This window comes from Mauremys mutica, chromosome 2 (assembly GCF_020497125.1).
Source record: "Mauremys mutica isolate MM-2020 ecotype Southern chromosome 2, ASM2049712v1, whole genome shotgun sequence".
NCBI lineage: Eukaryota > Metazoa > Chordata > Testudines > Geoemydidae > Mauremys > Mauremys mutica.
In genome coordinates, this window is record NC_059073.1 from 123095781 (window position 1) to 123115868 (window position 20088).

The 20088-nt window shown below is 38.5% G+C and overlaps 1 protein-coding gene across 1 annotated transcript in view; it reads right to left on the reverse strand.

Moving 5' to 3' along the window:
- Window positions 1-20088, reverse strand: part of GMDS (GDP-mannose 4,6-dehydratase) — a 548809-nt gene that overhangs the window by 264007 nt on the left and 264714 nt on the right. Inside the window, exon 7 of the mRNA XM_045005274.1 lies at window positions 16493-16620. Coding sequence (XP_044861209.1) covers window positions 16493-16620 — 128 coding nt within the window. The remainder of the gene's footprint in view (window positions 1-16492; window positions 16621-20088) is intronic.

Here is a 20088-nt window from a genome sequence, read left to right on the forward strand (position 1 = left end):
AATCTCCTCTCCCCTAATCCAATATGAAAGATTCCTAAATCCCACTGTGTTTCACCAGACATAGATACCATAGAGACCAATTGCCTAAGTGTACACATCATAGGGTGACCAGACATCCCAATTTTATAGGGACAGTCCCGATATTTGAGGCTTTTTCTTATAGAGAAGCCTATTACCCCCCACCCCCTGTCCCAATTTTTCACACTTCCTGTCTGGTCACCCTAACACATCAAAATCTTGGTTCCTATGGCATAATTCCCATTAACTTCATTGGGACCAGGATTTGGGTTCCTATGTGTAAACAGCCTCCTGGCAGGCTGGCCTTTGGGTCTTCAAGGCAGTGACAAATGTGGGTGTGCATGGAGGTGTAGTTGTAGGGAGAGTTTGAAAGCAGTGGAATCAATATCACAGCCTTATCCAGCTCCCCCACACACAAGCTGGGGGTACATGTCGTCTCCAGGAAATCTTTTCTTCCTGACAGCTGCAGATCTGAGCCCAATGGAAAAGATTGTAAAGTTGCCTGTCTACAATTCCAAGGAAACAAACAATTGTTTTTGTTGTAGAAAGAAAATGTGGTTTTTAGGAGGGGAAAGAGAGAGGACAATACTGCAGTAAAGTGCTTGACACCAATAAGCATTCTCCACATATTTAACCTGGTAACCAGACCTAGCTATCCCAAGAGATAGTTAAATGTTAGCCAAAGGCGGCCAGCTGGAAAGTTCAGATGCTCTATCTTTGGGCCATTAATGTTGGTTGTTGGGTCAGACTACATCCAAAACACCTACAACTGAACATTGAAGTATTTCTTCTAGAATTGAAACTGGCACATTGAGTACACCCTGTGGATTTGGGGAATGTTCCCCACTACAAAAATATATATATATATCTATATATATATCTATATATATGTCACATTTTTTCCATGTGCAGACAGCAAAGAACACATACTTTGATGAGAACTTATTTTCTCCATAATAATATACACAATACCAGCAGCTACAGTACAATACAAAAGGGCCCTGACACTTTAAACTTACCCCCTGAAATATTTGTTCTCTCAGTGGAATGAACTGAAATCACTGAAGAGCTGAAAACCTAAATTCTGGGAACGAACTGCCCACAATGTTTTACTGACTTCTTTTCAAATGAAAAGAGTTATAGTACAGTGAGGATGTTACCACCAAAACATAATAATACCAGTCACTGTTTTGGCTTCCGATGTAAATTGAACCATTCTGGTTTGTTTTTTTAAAGGTCCTCATTAAATTTTAATGATCTGTTTTAAAGTATTTTTTTTCCTGTTAAAATTAAAAATGAGTATGCTACACGGCCTTCACAGAGCATGGTGAATTATTCTAAGATTCATGAAAATCTGCAAATCAGAGTTTAGATAATAAAGGGAAAATGACTACATTATTTTAGATGAGGCTGGTAGCACCACCTATTATTAAGGTTGCCTGCCACTTCCCATTCTGAAATGTAGTTTTCAGTTGCTTATAAACTTTCCAAACTTTAAATATTGGGACTGAAATTTTCCATTCCTGGTGTCTGCTGCAGTCTGTTTTATTTTGATTTTTGAATTTCAGCTAAAATGGTTTGGCTGTTTTCGAGACTGAGGCTAGTGCAAAAGACGTCGTTTTACCCATGTTAAAAATTGTTGGTGAGTTCTTATTAGAAAAGCTGTAGTTTGTCCATGGATCAGGAACAGGTACTTGAAATTTGGGGGCTCCAGAGTAGCCTTTGGGTCAGGTATGTTGCCATGAAAATTCCCAAATTATTGTTATAAACCTTCGAACATTTGCAGTTTGTACATGTTCAGTAGACACTTGCCAATGCTTCACAGCGTAATTCCCAGAAGATTCTGTTCTCACTGAGCATGCTCCAGCCTAGGGCTGACTAAGGCTTTCATTGCAATTGCAGCTCTGGGCTGATTTGGACTGTGGTGCCCAGCCAGTCGCAGTTCCCTCCTCGCTCATCAGCCAATCTGTTTCTGTCCCCCACTCTGGCCTCCGGCAGCCCACATTCCATGTCCCATTTGGCTCCCAGTCCCAATATCCCTCCCTTATCCAATATCAATGCCTCCCTACACCTCCAGTAGAAGGGAGCACTTGTTTGGAGAATCTGGGTGCAATACAAAGCTCTAGGAACTTGACTAAAACTCACGTTAAGAAGTTTGGCTTGTTTTCACTCCTGTGAAATATTATCCATTGCTAATGAGTAAACATAGCCCTACAGCACATATTCAATCTATGTTGAAAAGGACAAAGCACTGAAGATGACTAAATCATCATATTATACAATCATATTTTACAAAATACTCTGTTCTGATATTTCTCATATTTTCTCCTAACTCCTGTAGTGAATATATGAATAATTCCTGATCAGGGACCCAAAATTGCATTTTTATTTGTTCTATTCCAAATCTCTGAGCACTGCTGAAAATCAAATATGTTAAAAGACTACTGTATTCACATTTTAAAAGATATTACATTCTAGTTAATAATGAAATAATAGGTTAGTCTAAAAAATATGACAATTTCTCAAACTTGAAATTTTATACTTGAAAGAAGCCTTTAGTCTAACCTCTCCATCACTCCAGCTGAATTTTAAGACCACCGGTGTAACAAGACCACTTAGAAAACCACAGGGGTGGCCTTGATAATAATACACATATAGTTGTTGAGGCACAGGAAACTAAACCAGATGGTTTTGCTGAGGAAAGCACTTCTGTTGCTTTATAAAACAAAAAAATCTAATAGGTCAAACACAAAAATGCAGATATGGTGAAATGGAAAGCTAAATGGGATATTTATGTAAATAAGAAATAAACTTGTTTTCTGTATTATATTCCCATCCACTTAAAAAAATGGCTGTAGGAAAACAAAGGAAGGGGAGCATGGTACAGTAGTTATGAAATAGATCGGTATCGTTTTCTTAAAGAAAAATATATTAGCAACACTTACAGTAGGCCCTGCTGCAGAGCTTTGAAAATTAATGCCATATGATTTGTATTAGACAGAGCACCTACATAATATCATTAAAACCCTTTTCTTGCCTCATTTATGTGCTTTAAAATACAGAGCCCATTCATGTCTAAAGTAACTATGGCCTAAGTTCTTCCTTCTTCCACTTCTTATTACCAATCAATCATCGCAGCCCCCCGCCTTCCCAAAATGTAAGAAAGCAGCTAATAGAAGCAACTTTAGGTTCTTCCCATTGCCAGGAAAAAATTCTGAATGCATAGCTTCTTAATTCCATTTGTATTCCACACTTCAGAAGTGGCCTACAATCATATTTAAAAACATTTTCTTCATTACAGGGGGCTTATAGCCAAAAACCATGCAATCTTTTCAGTAACTGAGTGTGCCATACTCGAGTTAAATCCAGAAGACAGCATGTCACTATGTTGGGGGCCGTGGTCATCTGCATGAGGGAAGGATTTAGGGCTCCGATTCAGCCAGTATGCCATGCCGGTACCCCATAGAGAACCTATTTCATGCTGCTTTCTTATTCTCCATAATATGAGCTGCTTTTTTTTTTTCTTTTAAGACCCAGATTCTCAAAGGTATTCAGGTACTTAAATCTCTAATTATTATGAAATGGCCTGAATAACACGTATTGAAGATAAGTGACATGTGGCCTGTCTTTGCAGAATCTGAAATAAGAACTCTGGATGCATGAACTGCCCCATTCATCTCTGAGTGTCCTAATTCAGATACCCAGTGATAACAATGTTGACATTTCTCTGCTCCATTACAGCATGTAAGAAAGGAGAAGGATCATACTGTGCAGATCTGAAGAATCTATTGGGAGTGACAACTCACTTTGGCCCCACAAGTGAGCAGACTTGGCCTCATTTTTTTCACCATACCCCATTCAAGAAGTAGCCAAACCCGAGTAGCCTAGCAGAACCTAATAGGGCATCTAAGCCCCCTGCTCCCGCAAAGCTCAAGAAAACAAGTAGGACATAGAAGCCTCACCCAGGGGAAGCTATGCATGAGTAGGCCAGCAGAGCTCATATGTGTATCTGGGATAATCATTAAGGGAGCCAAGCCAAAAGAATCAAGAGAACATGTGTGATCATATTCTAAAAATCTGTGCAACCTACTGTGATTAGCATCCCATGGGGGTGGAGCTTATTTTGCAGGTGGAGTTTAGAAGAGTACCTACCACCATTTTCCCCTCCCCAATCTGTCCCAGAGTACAGTGGAAGCCAGGTATTTAATAATGTGCTAGGTATTATGACCTTGAGGATCTTCTATCAGTGTGATTTGAGTGTAACTGAATAAAATGCTTATAGCTGTCCAAGTATTTAATAAGGCCTTAGCATCCACCCACAGGGAGAGACTTGGCACCAGTAGAAGCCACTTTCAACAGCACAGGGTGGTCTCCCTACTCACCATGCTGCTTATGTAGTGAGGATTTTGGGGGAAGTATGCCCTCCCCTCCCAGCAACAGAGTAGATCAGTGCCCTTTACAACCTCAGAAGCCCAAATGTCACTAGGTCCAGCCTTTGTTAATTGTTGTGTGGGGGTAGGAGATTGAAAATTAAGTGGGGAAAGTGTGGAAAAGGGGTTAAATAATGGGAATAGCACTTCAGCCCCAGTTCACAGGGACACCAGACCATATGCTCCACAAATGATCAATGGATTTTGATACCTCCAGGGACTTTTCCCTTCCAGGGGCGGCTCTAGGTATTTTGCCGCCCCAAGCACGGCAGGCAGGCTGCCTTCGGCGGCACGCCTGCGGGAGGTCCGCCAAAGCCACGGGACCAGCGGACCCTCCGCAAGCATGCCGCTGAAGGCAACCTGCGAGGGCCCCCGTGGCTTGCCGCCCCAGGCTCGCACTTGGCGTGCTGGTGCCTGGAGCCGCCCCTGATCCCTTCCCCGAGACAGCAGTAGAGAGAGCAGAAGACTTTGGCCCCAGTATCCTTCCAGTCTCACAAGCGTGCAGCAGATATGCCATGGGGAGACTGTCTCATGTAGAGGGGGACAGACAGACAGACAGCTACACGTTGTTAGTCTATTACTGTTGCCTTAGTCCTTCCTCTCCCCTTCCCTCTTATGGTTATGCTCAACTGCTGCGGTTTTTAATCCGATTGTTTGCTCTCTTGGACAGGTGTGTGTTTTTAAAAAACCCAGCACAATGGGGTCCTGACTTGGACCTTTTGGCACTACTGCAGTACAAATACTAATAAATAACAACACAACCAATAACAAATGTATAATAAGGCTAATCTCTGTCCAACTAGCGCTGAGCAGGAATTTTCCAATTTAAATCTCTAAATTTTTTTGTTATATGAGAACCTGTTTACCACCTAGTGCTATGCAAAATCTATTTAGCAAGGTGAAACAGATGATCACTTAATGAGCTTATTATACATTAGGACAATCAAAAATTTAACAAAATGAGTTTAATTAATTAGAAGGATTAATTGATTATCACAAGGTTTTACATACTATAACAGGTGAAGGACAATACTATAATGGGGTTCAAAAGGGAGTTAGACAGATTCATGGAATATAGGTCCATCAATGGCTATTAGCCAGGATGGGCAGGGATGATGTCCCTAGCCTCTGTTTGCCAGAAGCTGGGATTGGGTGACAGGGCATGGATCATTTGATGATAACCTGTCTGTTCATTCCCTCTGAAACACCTGGCATTGGCCACTGTCAGAAGACAGGATATTGGGCTTGATGGACCTTTTGTTTGACCCAGTATGGCCGTTCTTATGTTCTTATCAGAACTGGATGATCCAATTTAACTGAAAGGCGAGCACTTGTCAGTCCAGTGTTTAACATACTGTATTAAAAACAGTCTCTCTAAGCAAAGGTTTGGGACTGAGCTTCAGAAAGACTGCAGCAGATAACTAAAACCTGGAGCAGTATATTCCTGGTCCATGGTCTTCCTAAACTAAATATTAAATGCCACATTCTGTCCTTAGATGAATGTACAGCTCCTATTGATTGAAATGGGAGCTGTGAACATACTTCTGCAGACAGATCCTTAAGAGTGGTTTCTTCTTCCCCGCCCCACCAAATTTGGGTTACCAACTAGGGCTATATAATTTCTCAAACTAACCAAACATTATGATATTATATTATAGTATATGTTGAAATAATGAAAACAGGTGTACCCAAAATGTCAACAAAACCCAACCTATGTTTTCAGAAAGGGAGTGGGATGGCATGAAAGTAAAACATTTGACTATTTGCTCAATTTACAGCAAGCAGGTAGAGCAGTTAGAGGCACACTCAGACACAGAAGTCCAGCTATAGCTATAGTGAAAGCAAGCACGATGCCTATGGATGTAAATAGGGAGTTGCACCTACCTATGTTCCAGAACTGAATATGGTCCAAAGAGAGGGTTTGGGAAGGACAGATTGGTGGCTATGTGACATGCCCCATAATCCTAAATGTAGGATTTGATTTCTCAGAATTCTTAATGTGCTTCATACAATTAAAGCAACCAAGCAATTTCAGATGGTGGATGTACTGATGTATTGCTCTCTCCTGGTTGAAATATAGGTTTCCCTGTTACCCAGTTTGGGGATCAGAAGAGGGAGCTGGAAAGGGCAGCCTTTTTAATTAAGAAATTAACAACAACATGTTAAGAGGAGAAATTAAGTTTAAACATAACGGGAAAACAAATAATCAAGTACATTGATTCTTCTGTTAATAAAGTTGAGGACATGTCTTAGAACACATTTGGATTTTACTGTACCACTGGGCCTCCACACATGTTTTCTTCTAACCAAACATTTCTTGTTTTTCCTTTCCTTTTTCTTGTTTTTAATGGGATTGGGTTTTTTAATTATGGAGTCACCCATCATAATTTAAAAAAAAAAGATGAAAGATTTGGAAATTAGTTTTTCTTTTCTCACTTTTAAAAACAAAACAAAATACATCATTGATGGGGGGAAGATCTACTTTCCATTTGGTGGGCAGCAGAAGTGCTTATGTGTGTCTGAGGTTTCGTCTGGCAATTAACATGAAAGATGGCAAACTAACCTTCTGCAAGAACAAACTGGGCTCTAGCACAGTTAGCCAACTGTTTATTTGCATGGCTCAAAGATGCAATGTGGTGGTGAATGATGATGTCAAGATTAGAAGAGCAAGAATTCTGTATGGAGAACTTTTCTAAGTTACTTTTCCTTTCAAGTGCATCTCTAATTATCAGGTGTTAAAGTGGACAGTCTATTCAAGTGATTCTCAAATGTAAGTGAACCACTTCTTAAGACACTAACCTCTTCCAACCTTGATTCCACACCTTCCCTGCAACAACTATAGTGCTAAGTCACAAGAAAAAGTAACATTAAGATAGGATTAAGGTAGCAAGATGGAAAACAAACACTTTGTAATGTGATGGGATGTGATTGCTTAATTACATCCTCCCCATCTCTACTGTTCATTTCTGCTCCCTAGCTGTGCAGCTTTGCATTTATTCCAAATATCCCCTCATTGTTCTTATTTTTCTGAGTCACTTTGCAATTTGGTTCTGTCCTCTAGGCATCCTGTCCCTCCAATTTTGATGTTGTTAGTATTATTTGATCATGACTAAACTAATGTCCCCACAATAAAAAACCTAAAGCTACAAATCATGAAACAAAAGCACAGGATAGTGTGATGTGCTTGATTTTTTTGGAGCTCAGTTGGTTGAAAAAAGCCTGTACAAGTCTAAGAGTATTCTGGACAGGATTACTATGGTCACAAAGCATTACTGCTTTAAATCAGACTGATGCTTCCTCACTGTGTTGGAAAAATCTCGGAAGAATTCCTCCCTAGACAATAGTTTGAGATCAATCAATCTATCTAGGCTATTATAATAGTACCCATCACTGTAGCATCTGAGCACCTCCCAGGAGTTAATAACCAAAAAAATCACAATAAGCCTATAGTCTATTTCCCCACTGCTCTATTCTGTTCTATACGTGTAGGGGTCTGGATTAGGTGTCTTGAGGTCCCTTCCAGCACTAAATTTCTATGATTGTTTAAGTGGCCCTCTTCAGTCAACAAACACACACAGGAGGTCACTTAGTTCAGATGAAATATAAAACCAAGCTCTTGACCACCTGTCCCTCACTGATGTGTCAACAGAAGGGCTTTTAGAACAAATTGACAAATTAAACAGTATGAAGTCACCAGGGCCAGATAGTGATCACCCAAGAGTGCTGAAAGAACTCAAATATGAAACTGCAGAATTATTGACTGTAGTATGTAACCTATTGCTGAAACAAGCCTCTACACCAGATAACTGGAAGGTAGCTAATGTAATGAAGATATTTAAAACGGGCTCCAGTGATGATCCTGGCAATTACACATAGGTTAGCCTAACTTCACTACTAGGCAAACTGGTTGAAACTATAGTAAAGTGCAGAATTATCAGAAACAGATGAAAATGGTATGTTGGGGAAGAGTCAACAAGGCTTTTGTAAATGGAAATCATGCCTCACAAATCTATTAGAATTCTTTGAGGGTGTCAACAAGCAGGTAGGTCAGTGTGATCCAGTCAATATATTGTACTCGGATTTTCAGAAAGCCTTTGAAGGTCCTCACCAAAGACTCTTAAGGAAACAAAGTCATGGGATAAGAGGGAAGTTCCCCTCAAGGATCAGTAACTGGTTAAAAGATAGAAAACCAAGGGTAGAATAAATGGTCAGTTTTCATAATGGAAAGAGGTAAATAGCAGGGTCCCCCAAGGATCGGTACTGGGGTCCATTAGCTGTTACTATGCAAGAAAGAGATTTTGGAGTCACAGTGCATAGTCCTCTAAAAACTTCACCTCAGTATGCAGCAGCGGTCAAAAAGGCTAACAGAGTGTTCGAAACTGTTAGGAAAGGAACTGAAAATAAGACAGAAAACTATAACACCATTATATTAATCCATGGGGAGGCCGCACCTTGAATAGTGTTTTGAGTTCGGGTCGCCCCATTTCAAAAAGGATATAATGGAACTGGCAAACATTCAGAGAAGGGCAACAGAGATGATCAAGGATATGGAACAGCTTCCATACGAGGAGAGACTATAAAGACTGGGACTGTTCATCTTAGACAAGAGATGATTAAGTGGGGATGTGATAGAGATCTATAAAATCATGAATGATGTGAAACCAGGGATTACCCAATGACATTAATAGGCATCAGGTTTAACAGAAACAAGAAGAAATACTTTTTCACACAATGCAATTAACCTGTGGGAGTCATTGCCATGGGATGTTGTGATAGCCAAAAGTATAACTGGCTTCAAATGGATCAATGGATGATAGCCAAGGGGGTCAGGGACATAATCCCATGCTCAGGACAATCCTAAATCTCTGACTATTAGAAGCCAGGAGGGGAAGACAGGTGTACCTCTCCAAAACTGCCCTGTTCTCATGTTCCCCTTGAAGCTCTGGTATTGGCCATTTTTGGAGACAGGATATTGGGCTAGACTGACCTTAGGTCTGACTCAGCATGGCAGGTCTTGTGATCATTACAGCGATCTCGCAGCATTTAAAGTGCAATGATATTAACTCAGGTGTCCAAGCTGTGTAACTGCTTTCCATCGACCTATTTTTCTATATAGATTAACTGTAGAAGGCATTCTTCTTCAATTCCTCTTCGAACTGTTGTACAATGAAGCTGTTGCACAGCTGAAAAGAAGCCAAGTTTCTGCCAAGAGGTGGCTGCATTTGAGTAGAAGGTGAGTAATCTCAGTTTCAATGGATAGAGTACGTTGGGATTTACAGTTTCTTTAATATGATAACTAATTATTACTGCCATGTCACTTTAGTCATAATTTGGATGGTTATATTTTATTCACCATGTGAATAAACACCATCTGAAAGGGCCTATATGAATTCCTTAAACTTGGATGCAACATATCTTTGTTTGTTCCAAGGTATTTCAAATATTTGAACTGGGGAACAAAGGGATATTCTAGCATAAACAAACATGTATTTTCTTTGGAAATTGTTATTTTTTAAAATAAAACTGCTTCAGGGTGAGGCTCACATCTACATTTTACTAAGGCCAACAGGTCTTTAAACTGTGAGAGAGAAACTAAGTCAAAAGGGGTATGGCCACTAGTACATGCACATGTAAACAAGATACTTCTCCAGCAAGCAAGCATCAAGAATTTTATGAATGTGCAGTATCTGTTCCAGACAAAAGACCACAATCTATCAAACCTTTCTCCTGAAGGTTCATGCAAGCCCTAGTCTCACAATTACTGCACCTAGATGGCAGTGATAAGATAATCAGTTCAGTGGATCACCACATCAATCAGGGCAGACAGGATCTGATTTCAAGATCAAATTGACTTAATAGAGCAATCAATTATCCTGGCTCAAGAGAGCTGACAGAAAAAAAAGTTACAAACTTCATATATATAAATACTCTTGAATACTTGGAAGGGTCAACAATATTTATCCTCCTGTTCAACAAATAGAAATCCCAACACCTGGAAATTAAGAATGGCCCTTTAACTTCTGTCCATAACAGTTGTTTCAAGTGATCTATGAGGAGGAGGAAGGCAAGAATTTAACTAAGAGTGTAGAAGGGAAAAGAATCATTTAAAATTGGGGCAAACAACAGAAGACGGTAGAATACCCCTTGATGACAGAAGACGTGTGTCAGCTGGTGAGGGATCTCATATATCATATTCTACAGGTAGATATAATTGACATTCCTTTTATTACTTAAGAACAATTCCTGCAGTCCTTACTCTGGTGAAACACCCACTGACTTTTGCTGTGCCTGGGTAAGGACTGCAGGATTTGTCACAAAAAAGAATGCTGAGAAAAGCAGATTGTGGCAAAATGTACCACAGAAGACAACTCGGATCATTAACATTCCTTGAAAGCAACGATGCAGAATCAGCAGCGTCTTGGCCAACAGTTTGGTTGGACGAAAGTTCAATTTCACTATATTACTTCCTGCAGTGAAAGTAGTGCTAGGGAGTCTTTTACAAGACAGTACTGTGCACAAAATACAAGAAAAACTAAAAGTAAGATATTTCTATATTGTTTAAATATATATATACCCAAACATACTAGGAGGCAGCTGTCTACACTAAGAATACATTCTAGTGGATAGAATGGCATATAGAGGAACCATGCACAAAAGTCCAGTTAACACCATTGCTGTGAAAAAAGACACCTTAGTATGAATACCTAGATTTTGCTATTTTAAAATACTTAAAATGGACTAAAAAAAGTAACTTTGATAAATGGCCAAGTGTATTTCCCATTGACTTTAAATCACAGTCATCAATATCACATTACTAAGCTCTGATGGTTCTATTTTCATGGTTTCTTAGTATGTCTGATGGTACTGTGGACCAGCTGTAATCTATTCTATTGCATGTTTATGAAATGTTCCGGTTTTGTTTTACTTTTTCTATTGTTTTACTAAAATCAATATAAAAATGTGGCCACCAGCTTCCAGCATAAAGCTGCCCCCAATTCAGAAACTTAGTTATAAGCATCTGAATAGTCTTATACCTAAATGCTTTGTTGACTGTAGCCAATATTAGCATCTTCCCTGCCCTCAAACATTGACGGATTTATACAGAAGGCAAAGGAGAATGTTTCTTCACGTTTGCAGACACTGTAGAAAATCTAAACAGGTTGTAAATTACAGGTCATTAAAACTTTACCCTGGTTTGAAATGTGACTTTTGTCTAATACTTATTTATTTCTAGGCTTTCTATTGCAATCACCTATTTTGTATCTAAGCATTTCATAAACATGAACACATTTGTCTGTACAATGCCCCTATGAAGCAGGGAAGTATTATTATGCCCATACACAGCTCAGTAGCTGGGGTGTTGATGCGGAGCTGTGGGGGCAGACAGCATTAAGATGTGATGGTAATTTGTGAAATCTATATGTAAAACTTCTGAATTCTGGTCGATGTTATGAAGTTATAAAATTGTTGCATCAGGGAATGCTGCCACTTGGATGTGGAATCCATTGTTTGCTGACAGGAGATGAAGCGCATACCTCCCAGACCAGGCTACAACTGCAGTGGGGACCGAACAATGGCTATGCAACGGAGCTTGGCTAAAGCTAGTCTCTCCTTGTTAACAGGGATAGGGAAGCAGAGAGAATGGGAAATTCCCAAGCAGGGCAAAGAGACGGTGCCGGAGTTTAAAAAAGAATTCACAGGAGGATCAAAGAATGAAGGCTTTTCAAGGGACAGGAAGATTTGGGCAGGAGAGGAGAAGAAATGGGTATGCTTTAGTAGCAGTGGGGGCCAGGTTTAACTGAGGGACCAGCCAAGGTCAGAGAAAGCTAGTGGAGCAAGAAAGAGTCCACATTCTAAAGAGAAGTCATATGTTGCAGGGGAAGGATCCTGGACACTCCAGAAGACTCTGCCCAACTCAAGGAACTCTCCAGAGTGGACCTGAGGCAGAGCAATGCGTATAGGTGTGATCATTATTTTATATTGGACTGTGTATTTCTCATGCTACCTAAGGATAGAGCAATGGTGTTACAGAATCCTTTGCAAAATCTGTTTACTTTCACTATCACACGCCCCTGTGAAGAGGTAAATTGTAAGCCTTTGATCGGATTCTGGGGAAAACATACGTGTGCTGAGGAGGCATAGTGCTAGTTTCAGAGCCTAAGCAATTGGACTGTGGGAGTCCCCATTGCTAAAACGAGCATCAGACATGAGGTCTACATCTAGAGTACATGTCTAGAGACGCAAAGCCAGGAACCATAGCTAAACTCTGCACAGACCCTGGAAGTAAAGGGTATGTGGGATTCAGCATTTGGATCCATTCATAGAAGTCTAGAGAGAGTCCAACTGGGGGAATGCAACTAGGTCGGTGGCAGTGGAGTTGGGTAGTTAGCTCTGTCCGATTTTCTTCTCTGCACCTCTCCTACCTGCGCAACATTTAACTTTGTGCTGAACTGCCCAGCCCCAGAACATTATGCTAAAGGGGTTATAAGAGAGGAGGGGAAAGCTCCATTGTAGAACTTCTTGGAAAAGACAAACTCACTTTCTCTCTAGGGCAGCTTTACAGCAAGGTTGTGTTCTATTTGCAGAATATCCTATTGCAACTTTACAAATAAACATGTCTCTCACTTCTCATACAATGAGAATTCTTTAAGGTTTCACTTGCATATATCCCTTCATGATTTTAGCGTTAACAGTATTTGGCGGCTGGGAAATAAAAAGTTAGCAATGGATTGATGGGTACTTTCTCAGCGCTCTAAGTTAAATGTTTGTGAGAACCTGAATTGATTTAAATTAAGACTCTCTTGGGGTGGCGGTGAGAGGAAATTTGTATAATGCCTTGTGTTTTTCACATGATATAGGAATGAGTCATAGACTGTTAAGTGCTTACTATTGTACTAGTGTTTGAAAATATCTAGCAGATGGTTTATTGTAACGTTCTGCATAAAATAAAAGGTATAAATTAACCTCGCAAAACAAAACAGCACACAGAAGATTCATACATCAACAGTGTTGACATATTACTTCCCCTCCTTCCCCCACTTGGTGGTACTGATTGCTATTCGTAATATAATCGGAAACTCCTCCCACCAATTTACATTCAGACAGATATTAACTTCATTGTAATTAAAAGGGTCAATTACAAGTTAAAAATCAGATGTTTTAAAATATTTTGTTCAATCACTAATATTTTAGTTGAAAACTGACATTTTAAAAAAAAACACATTTACTTTTTACTATTTGCTTACTTATGTTTTGCTCTGTTTGGACAATAAAACTAGATAAAGGAGTTACACTCTTTTTTTGAACAAATTACATTTTCAGGTTTTCATCCATAGCACAATGCTCCAATTTCTGACTTGCAATCACTGCAGGTGGAAGTTTAAGTACCAACCAATTCTGGTGAAATTAGAAACAAACACCCCTCCCCCCAACATTAGGTTTTTTAAACCTTTTTAAAAATGTTACAAGTTAAGCTCTGATTCGACAAGGTATTTCACCTTGTGCCTAATTTTTAAGCAACGGGACAGCTACATGTTTCAATTTAGGCGTGTGCTTAAATACTTTACTGAATTGGGAAGTAACTTACACAAGATCATAATGTAAGATCAGTAGCATACCTGCAATTAGAACTCAAGAGTCCTGACTCCTAATCCTAGCCTCTGATTACTAGACAACACTTCGTACCAATACCCACACCAGTAAATATAGGATGAAATCTGTCCCCATTGAAGTGGACCAGGATTTAACCCATAATATTTTATAAAACAAGTATGAATGTATTTATCGTTTTATTATTATTCCTAATCAAGAAGTAAAGAGAAAGAAAAGACAGCATGGGGTCTACCCTACAGGCATATGTTACTCATATTAGCATCAATGGGATTTAAAATTAAATATAGAGAGGATACTATCGATCTGAATGTATTCAATTGTACATTTAAGGAATCTCACAAAATGCTTATAAATATGATCATTCTAACATTATACAGCGTATTTATTCTAATGATGTTAAATATCTAAGTCCAACCTAGTCCATTAAAGCCTGGAATAGTTTATTTCTATTTTAAAGTTATTCTCTTTTTTAGCCATTATAAGAATGGAAGTAATCACATTTTAAATATATTTAGAGAAGAACTAATAAGTCTCCCATTAGGCAAAGGGATCCCGCTAATGAGATACTCAAGATGAACTCTATCCTAGTGAGAAATTCTTTCCAGAAGATTTTGGAAAAGCCCCAAAAACATATGAATGAAAGATCTGGAATGCTGCTTACATTACCACCGTGTGTCCTTGATGGAGACTCCAGCTGAGAACTTTCTATCGGGTGGTTTTGCTGAATAAGATGAGGCTTTTTTTTTTTTTTTTTTGCTTTTTGTTTTTTTAAGGTTTGCACACAGGTCATCCTAGGTAGAATCTGATGAATGTAGACCAACCTGTGCCCTTAGAGAAAACACTGAGTCACTGCATCCAACCTTGCTCCATTAAACACACAGAGTCTTGCTATTGATTTCAGCAGGACCAGGATTTGGCCTACTGAGTACAACAGAATTCCTCTGGATTTATACCAGTATAGAAGAGAGTGGAATTCAGTCCTGAATATTCATACTGAAACTCAATTTATATATTTTCTTTGGATATTTTACTCTAATAACTATTTTAATGTTCTGATGCTAATTTCTGTTTTATGCCATTTTTATTTTTAAAAATGAAAAGCTTATTAATTGTGGAAGGTTATGTTTTACTTATAAATAACAGAGCTGAGATGCTTTGTCCCATAGATTTTGTTAATAATTTTCTACCTGCTATAAAATGTGTATAAAAATGATTTTAAATTATATCTGGAAAATACATCAGGAAGATTTCCTGGGTTAATTAACCATGCTAAGGTTCCAGAAAATGATATCCAAGCAGGTGGACCCTTACTCCCAGGAAATATCATACCAACATCAAGGACTCCTAGCAGGCATATGCACTGCAGAACTGGGGTCCAACTTTGCAGCCCAGTTGGCCAAATTCTACTTCTCCACTCACCTGAGGTAATGGCTTGGATGCAGATATAATATTTTTTCCCATTTTTATAGTCATCATCAAGAGGGTTGGTAAGGTATCATGATTTCCTCACAAGACAATATTTAAATTAGTAATATATTTTAGTCTTACTGGTGGCTTCTTTTAATTGCTTAAGTCAAGGTCAAAGAGCTCAAAAATTAATTAAAAACCAAAGAATTAAGGGTGCTATTTTGGTATTAACTTGGTAATTTAAGAAACACAAACAACGATCTTCTTTTTGAATCACAGCAATGAATATGGAAGCCAGCTCTGGTTTCCCAGAGAGAAATTATTAAAAGCCAGAAATTGCCCAATGACCACAGGAAATCTTTGAGAGGCAAAATGGGGACAACGTTCTCCTGGGAAAACAACAATATTTCTGACGTGGTCATTCATGTCTCTTTTAATACAATGCAGATTTTTTTTAAACAAAAGTATATGCATAGAATAGAATTAAACAATTTTGACTAACAAAAAAACATCTGAAATAAAGTAAATAGCTATAGACACATACGTGACACAGTACTTGACATCATAATATTAATGTGAAGCTTCATTCTGAAGCAGAACCAACCAGACCTTTGATTGTCAGCATTAATGGTGTTTTTGCCCCGTCACAGTAAAAGGCCGCCAGCCTGCAGTGAGGTCTTTAAAGTCAGGTTTCACTGCATCTTGCTATGATCTTAATGTTGGACATAAAAGTTCGCAGAAACAATTGGAGAAAAACTCTTTAAAATAGTTCCAGTTTATAGACCCCTCCCAGAGGAATTCAGTAAAGGAATGTAAACCTGAAGATTTATTTTTCTGTTCAGGTCATGGCTGGGGTAGCCCACTATGTTACTGAACTCCCTAGTCTGAAACTGAGAGCAACACTAAGTTAACAGGCCTCTGTGGGTAAAAAATCATGAGATACCCTTCATGCATTTTCACTGAAGTTATTGCATTAAACAGATCAATGGCACTGTTTCAAAAAGGGCACATGGCCAATAACCTACCTCAACGTAGTCTTTGGCATGGCCCCAGTCTCTTTTAGCATCCAGATTGCCCAAACTGAAATATTGCATCTGTCCGAGGTGAATCTTAGCTACTGATCGGCTAATTTTTCGAGTTACAAAGTTAGCCCCTGAAACAAAGATAAAAAAGATATTATCAGCATAGTCAAATGATGGATAACAACTGTCTCCTAGTCGAATCCCAACGCTCAGCTCACAGCAACTTCTTTCAGTCTGTAACCACCCCCCCCAACACACTCACACTACCTAAACCATGCCATCATTTATCATTTGAGTAAGCTAAGAAGTTCAAAATATAAGTGTCACATTATCTCCACTTTCACAGCAAACGTCTTTGTTTGTGGGACTTCTGAAGCATTCCTAATTTGCTGCCTCAGTATTCAACCCAGGCAGAAGGCCAATGAAAATCAATTGGAATGTCAGTTTCTAAACACAAAATGCAAAAGGTTACATAAAGAATGGAAGACAGGCATCTAAGACCATCCTCATATTTAAAAAAACAAAAACAAACCACACACATACAAATATATACTTTTTGTCTCTTTGTAAAGCTGCTGGTGAGACCATTCAAAATTTAAACTTCAAAAGGTTTTACTGGTTAACTAGAAAGGAAGAATAAATTCATTAACTAATTTGGGATTCTCTATCTCCACATTTGAGTAAGACATTGACACAGTGATAATAAACTCTACCATTTGGGAATTGCACACAGCTATTCCATACCACAAATAGCTTGGTTCTACATATTTGACTGCAAAATTTGCATGCCTGTGCCTTCTCCTTGTAGAGTTGTTTCAAATTACATTTGGCTTTTCATATCTTTTCATCACAACATAGTTCTTTAGATACCTTAATACTAAGACTATGACTTCTATACTAACAAAAAAAACACTGATCAACTGTTTGCTCCAAAAAAGGAAGTTAACTGAACCAGTACTGGGGACTGAGAATCAGGCTAAACAAGCTCAATGATATTAGTACCCTAATGCACTACTAGAATTAAAATGACATGGCATTTACTGTGCCAAAGAAAATGACTAACTAATGACATGGGTTACTTTATTCAAAGCGAAACAGCAGCATTAATACTATGAGCATAATCATTTCTCTTTCTAAAGTGATTATTGGTTGCTCATAACTAAAAGATTGGAAGGAAATCAGTGTGTCTACAATTAGACATATTCATGATACAAAACAGCTCTTATGAGATCTACCCGTACATTTTCTATAGTTTGTCTTAGAAATGGTCTTTCTTTGGACTTACTGCATGATATATATTGCATATTCCAAACTAAAACCTTCTTGTCACACAAAATAAGAAAACCATAGATACTGCTTGTGTGCTGTTTGACTGTCCCACAAAGTAAAAAATGGGATTATTTCTTCTGTACCATGAGCATCACAAGAATTGAAAAATTAAAGTCCCTCAGATCAGATTTATCAAAAGGATTCAGAGATATTTTGCTTTTGTTTGTCAAATGTTAAAGACTAAATGACATTCTAGTTTACTGGTTATTTTAAAATTTTAGGGAATCTTCTGTGATTACAGTTTTTATATTCTCTGGAAAAGTGACTCATATATGTAATAGACCACTGCACAGTTTGACAGGGTCAGATTTTCAAAAGAATGTGCACACAAAATGTGTGCCCCCACCTGTTCGTGCGCAAACTCTGATGTGTGAACACAAACATGCTTACGTGCATAAGCAAACGAGTGTGGGTATGCATGCACATTGGAAGGTTTGGGCAATGCACCCAAGTGCAAATGCACTTTGGAAAAATCTAGTCCTGAAGTGATATTTTTTAATACATAAAAGTCCATGTGATGACTGATGTGTGAGTGCTGCCTTCTTGCTTATTACTTCCTGTTCATGCTCGTTTCCTGCTCCCTGAACTCAGTGTTCCAGTTTGTGTGTGCGTGCGCGTGTGTGTACACACATAGTGCTGGGTGTGTGCAGTTACTCAGTGCCTGCCATATGGACTGTTATGTTTTGTTCACACTGTTGCTGACTAACTGGTTCACGGTTATTACATGTTTTGATGACCACCTACATGGGATCTTGCTTCAATTTCCTTGAGTTTTAGGATTGCTGTTCTGGGTGCATCAGAATGATACAAATCAGTAATAATCAACAGAACAATTCACTCTAATTAAAATTTGTTAATAAATCGAAATGTTACACATTAGCTGCAATTAAAAAATTCAGAAACTAAATCTAAGCACATGGAATTACAGAAAATGAAACTTCCTTCCTTTTGATGGCAATGTGGTCTAGAACATAAAGCAAGGAATCCTGATTAGGACACTTTGGGTCTAATTCTGCTCTTAGGCCCAATACTGTTATAAGCTCCATGCAGACAAACACCTATATGTAGCTCATTGCAGGAACAAGTCCTCTGATAAGTTTGGAATATTACTGCAGGCTTGAAAAAGCTATGTACTGTAACTCCTTTGTGCATTGGCTTGTTATCTGCAAAATTAGTATGGGTGATGCACTTCACTAATAAAAAGAACGAGGAGCACCTTAGAGACTAACAAATTTCACTTCACTAATGTTGATGGCAAAACTCCCACCAACGTGGATGGGGCCAGGATTTCACCCAGTGTATTCTGCGTCTTATTTAATGGTAGTAAAGTGCTTTGAGATCTTCACATGTATTCTTGTTATTTGTAAAAGTGGAATTTATTTTAACTACTAGCCAGAACTATTAAGCACTACTTTAAGGTTTAACATTTTGCATTGAAAGTAGGTTATACTTCCTCCATGAACACAAGAGGCACTTTCAGCACTAAAGTCTTTTTCCAAGGACAGAGTTAAAGTATCCAGTCTTAGGTTTCAAACTGCAAGGGAGTTAAACTAGCAGCTTTCAGCACCACATTCCCATTCTCTGTATCAGCAGTGAGAGTAATAATCATCATCTGTATTGCAGCAAGCTTTACTGTGTTGAACTAGGTGGCTAAAGAATGACAGCTTCAGTTTTGGAATTATCATCTCCTGAGGGAACATAAAAAAACAAATGTTTTGGGGAAAAATTGTTCTGAGCAATCAAGTTAACATAGTATTCAAGTACAATCAATACTATCTGGGAAATGGGAGAGGTATCACTGGGAACCACTAAAATCAATCATTAGTGGTTAGGTGCAACAAGACAAAAAGTATTTACTACTTTTCTTGCTACAGAAAGAATTATGTTCAAAAATTTCTTCTAAACACAAGCAGAATATACCCCCAAAGGCAGAAATGAAGGATTAGAGAGGATCAAGATTAAAAAAAAAATCGGAAATGCTATTTTACAGGACTATTCTGCTAAATGTTCAGCAGAAACAGTTCAGTTCTCTTACTCTAAATATCACATAAAGCAGTTAATGAAACCTAAGCTACTGTTCATTTTGAGAAATGTGATCAGGAATTTTTTCATGCGATTCTGTACCAAGGACTGAATGATGTTTCAGAGGCATGACGTGGTTCACAGATAATGTTTAAATACCAATTCTCTTCAAATGTAATATCTTAAAATATCCTACTATACTTCATGATTGAGTTCATGCCATTAACTGCACATCAAAACTAGAACTT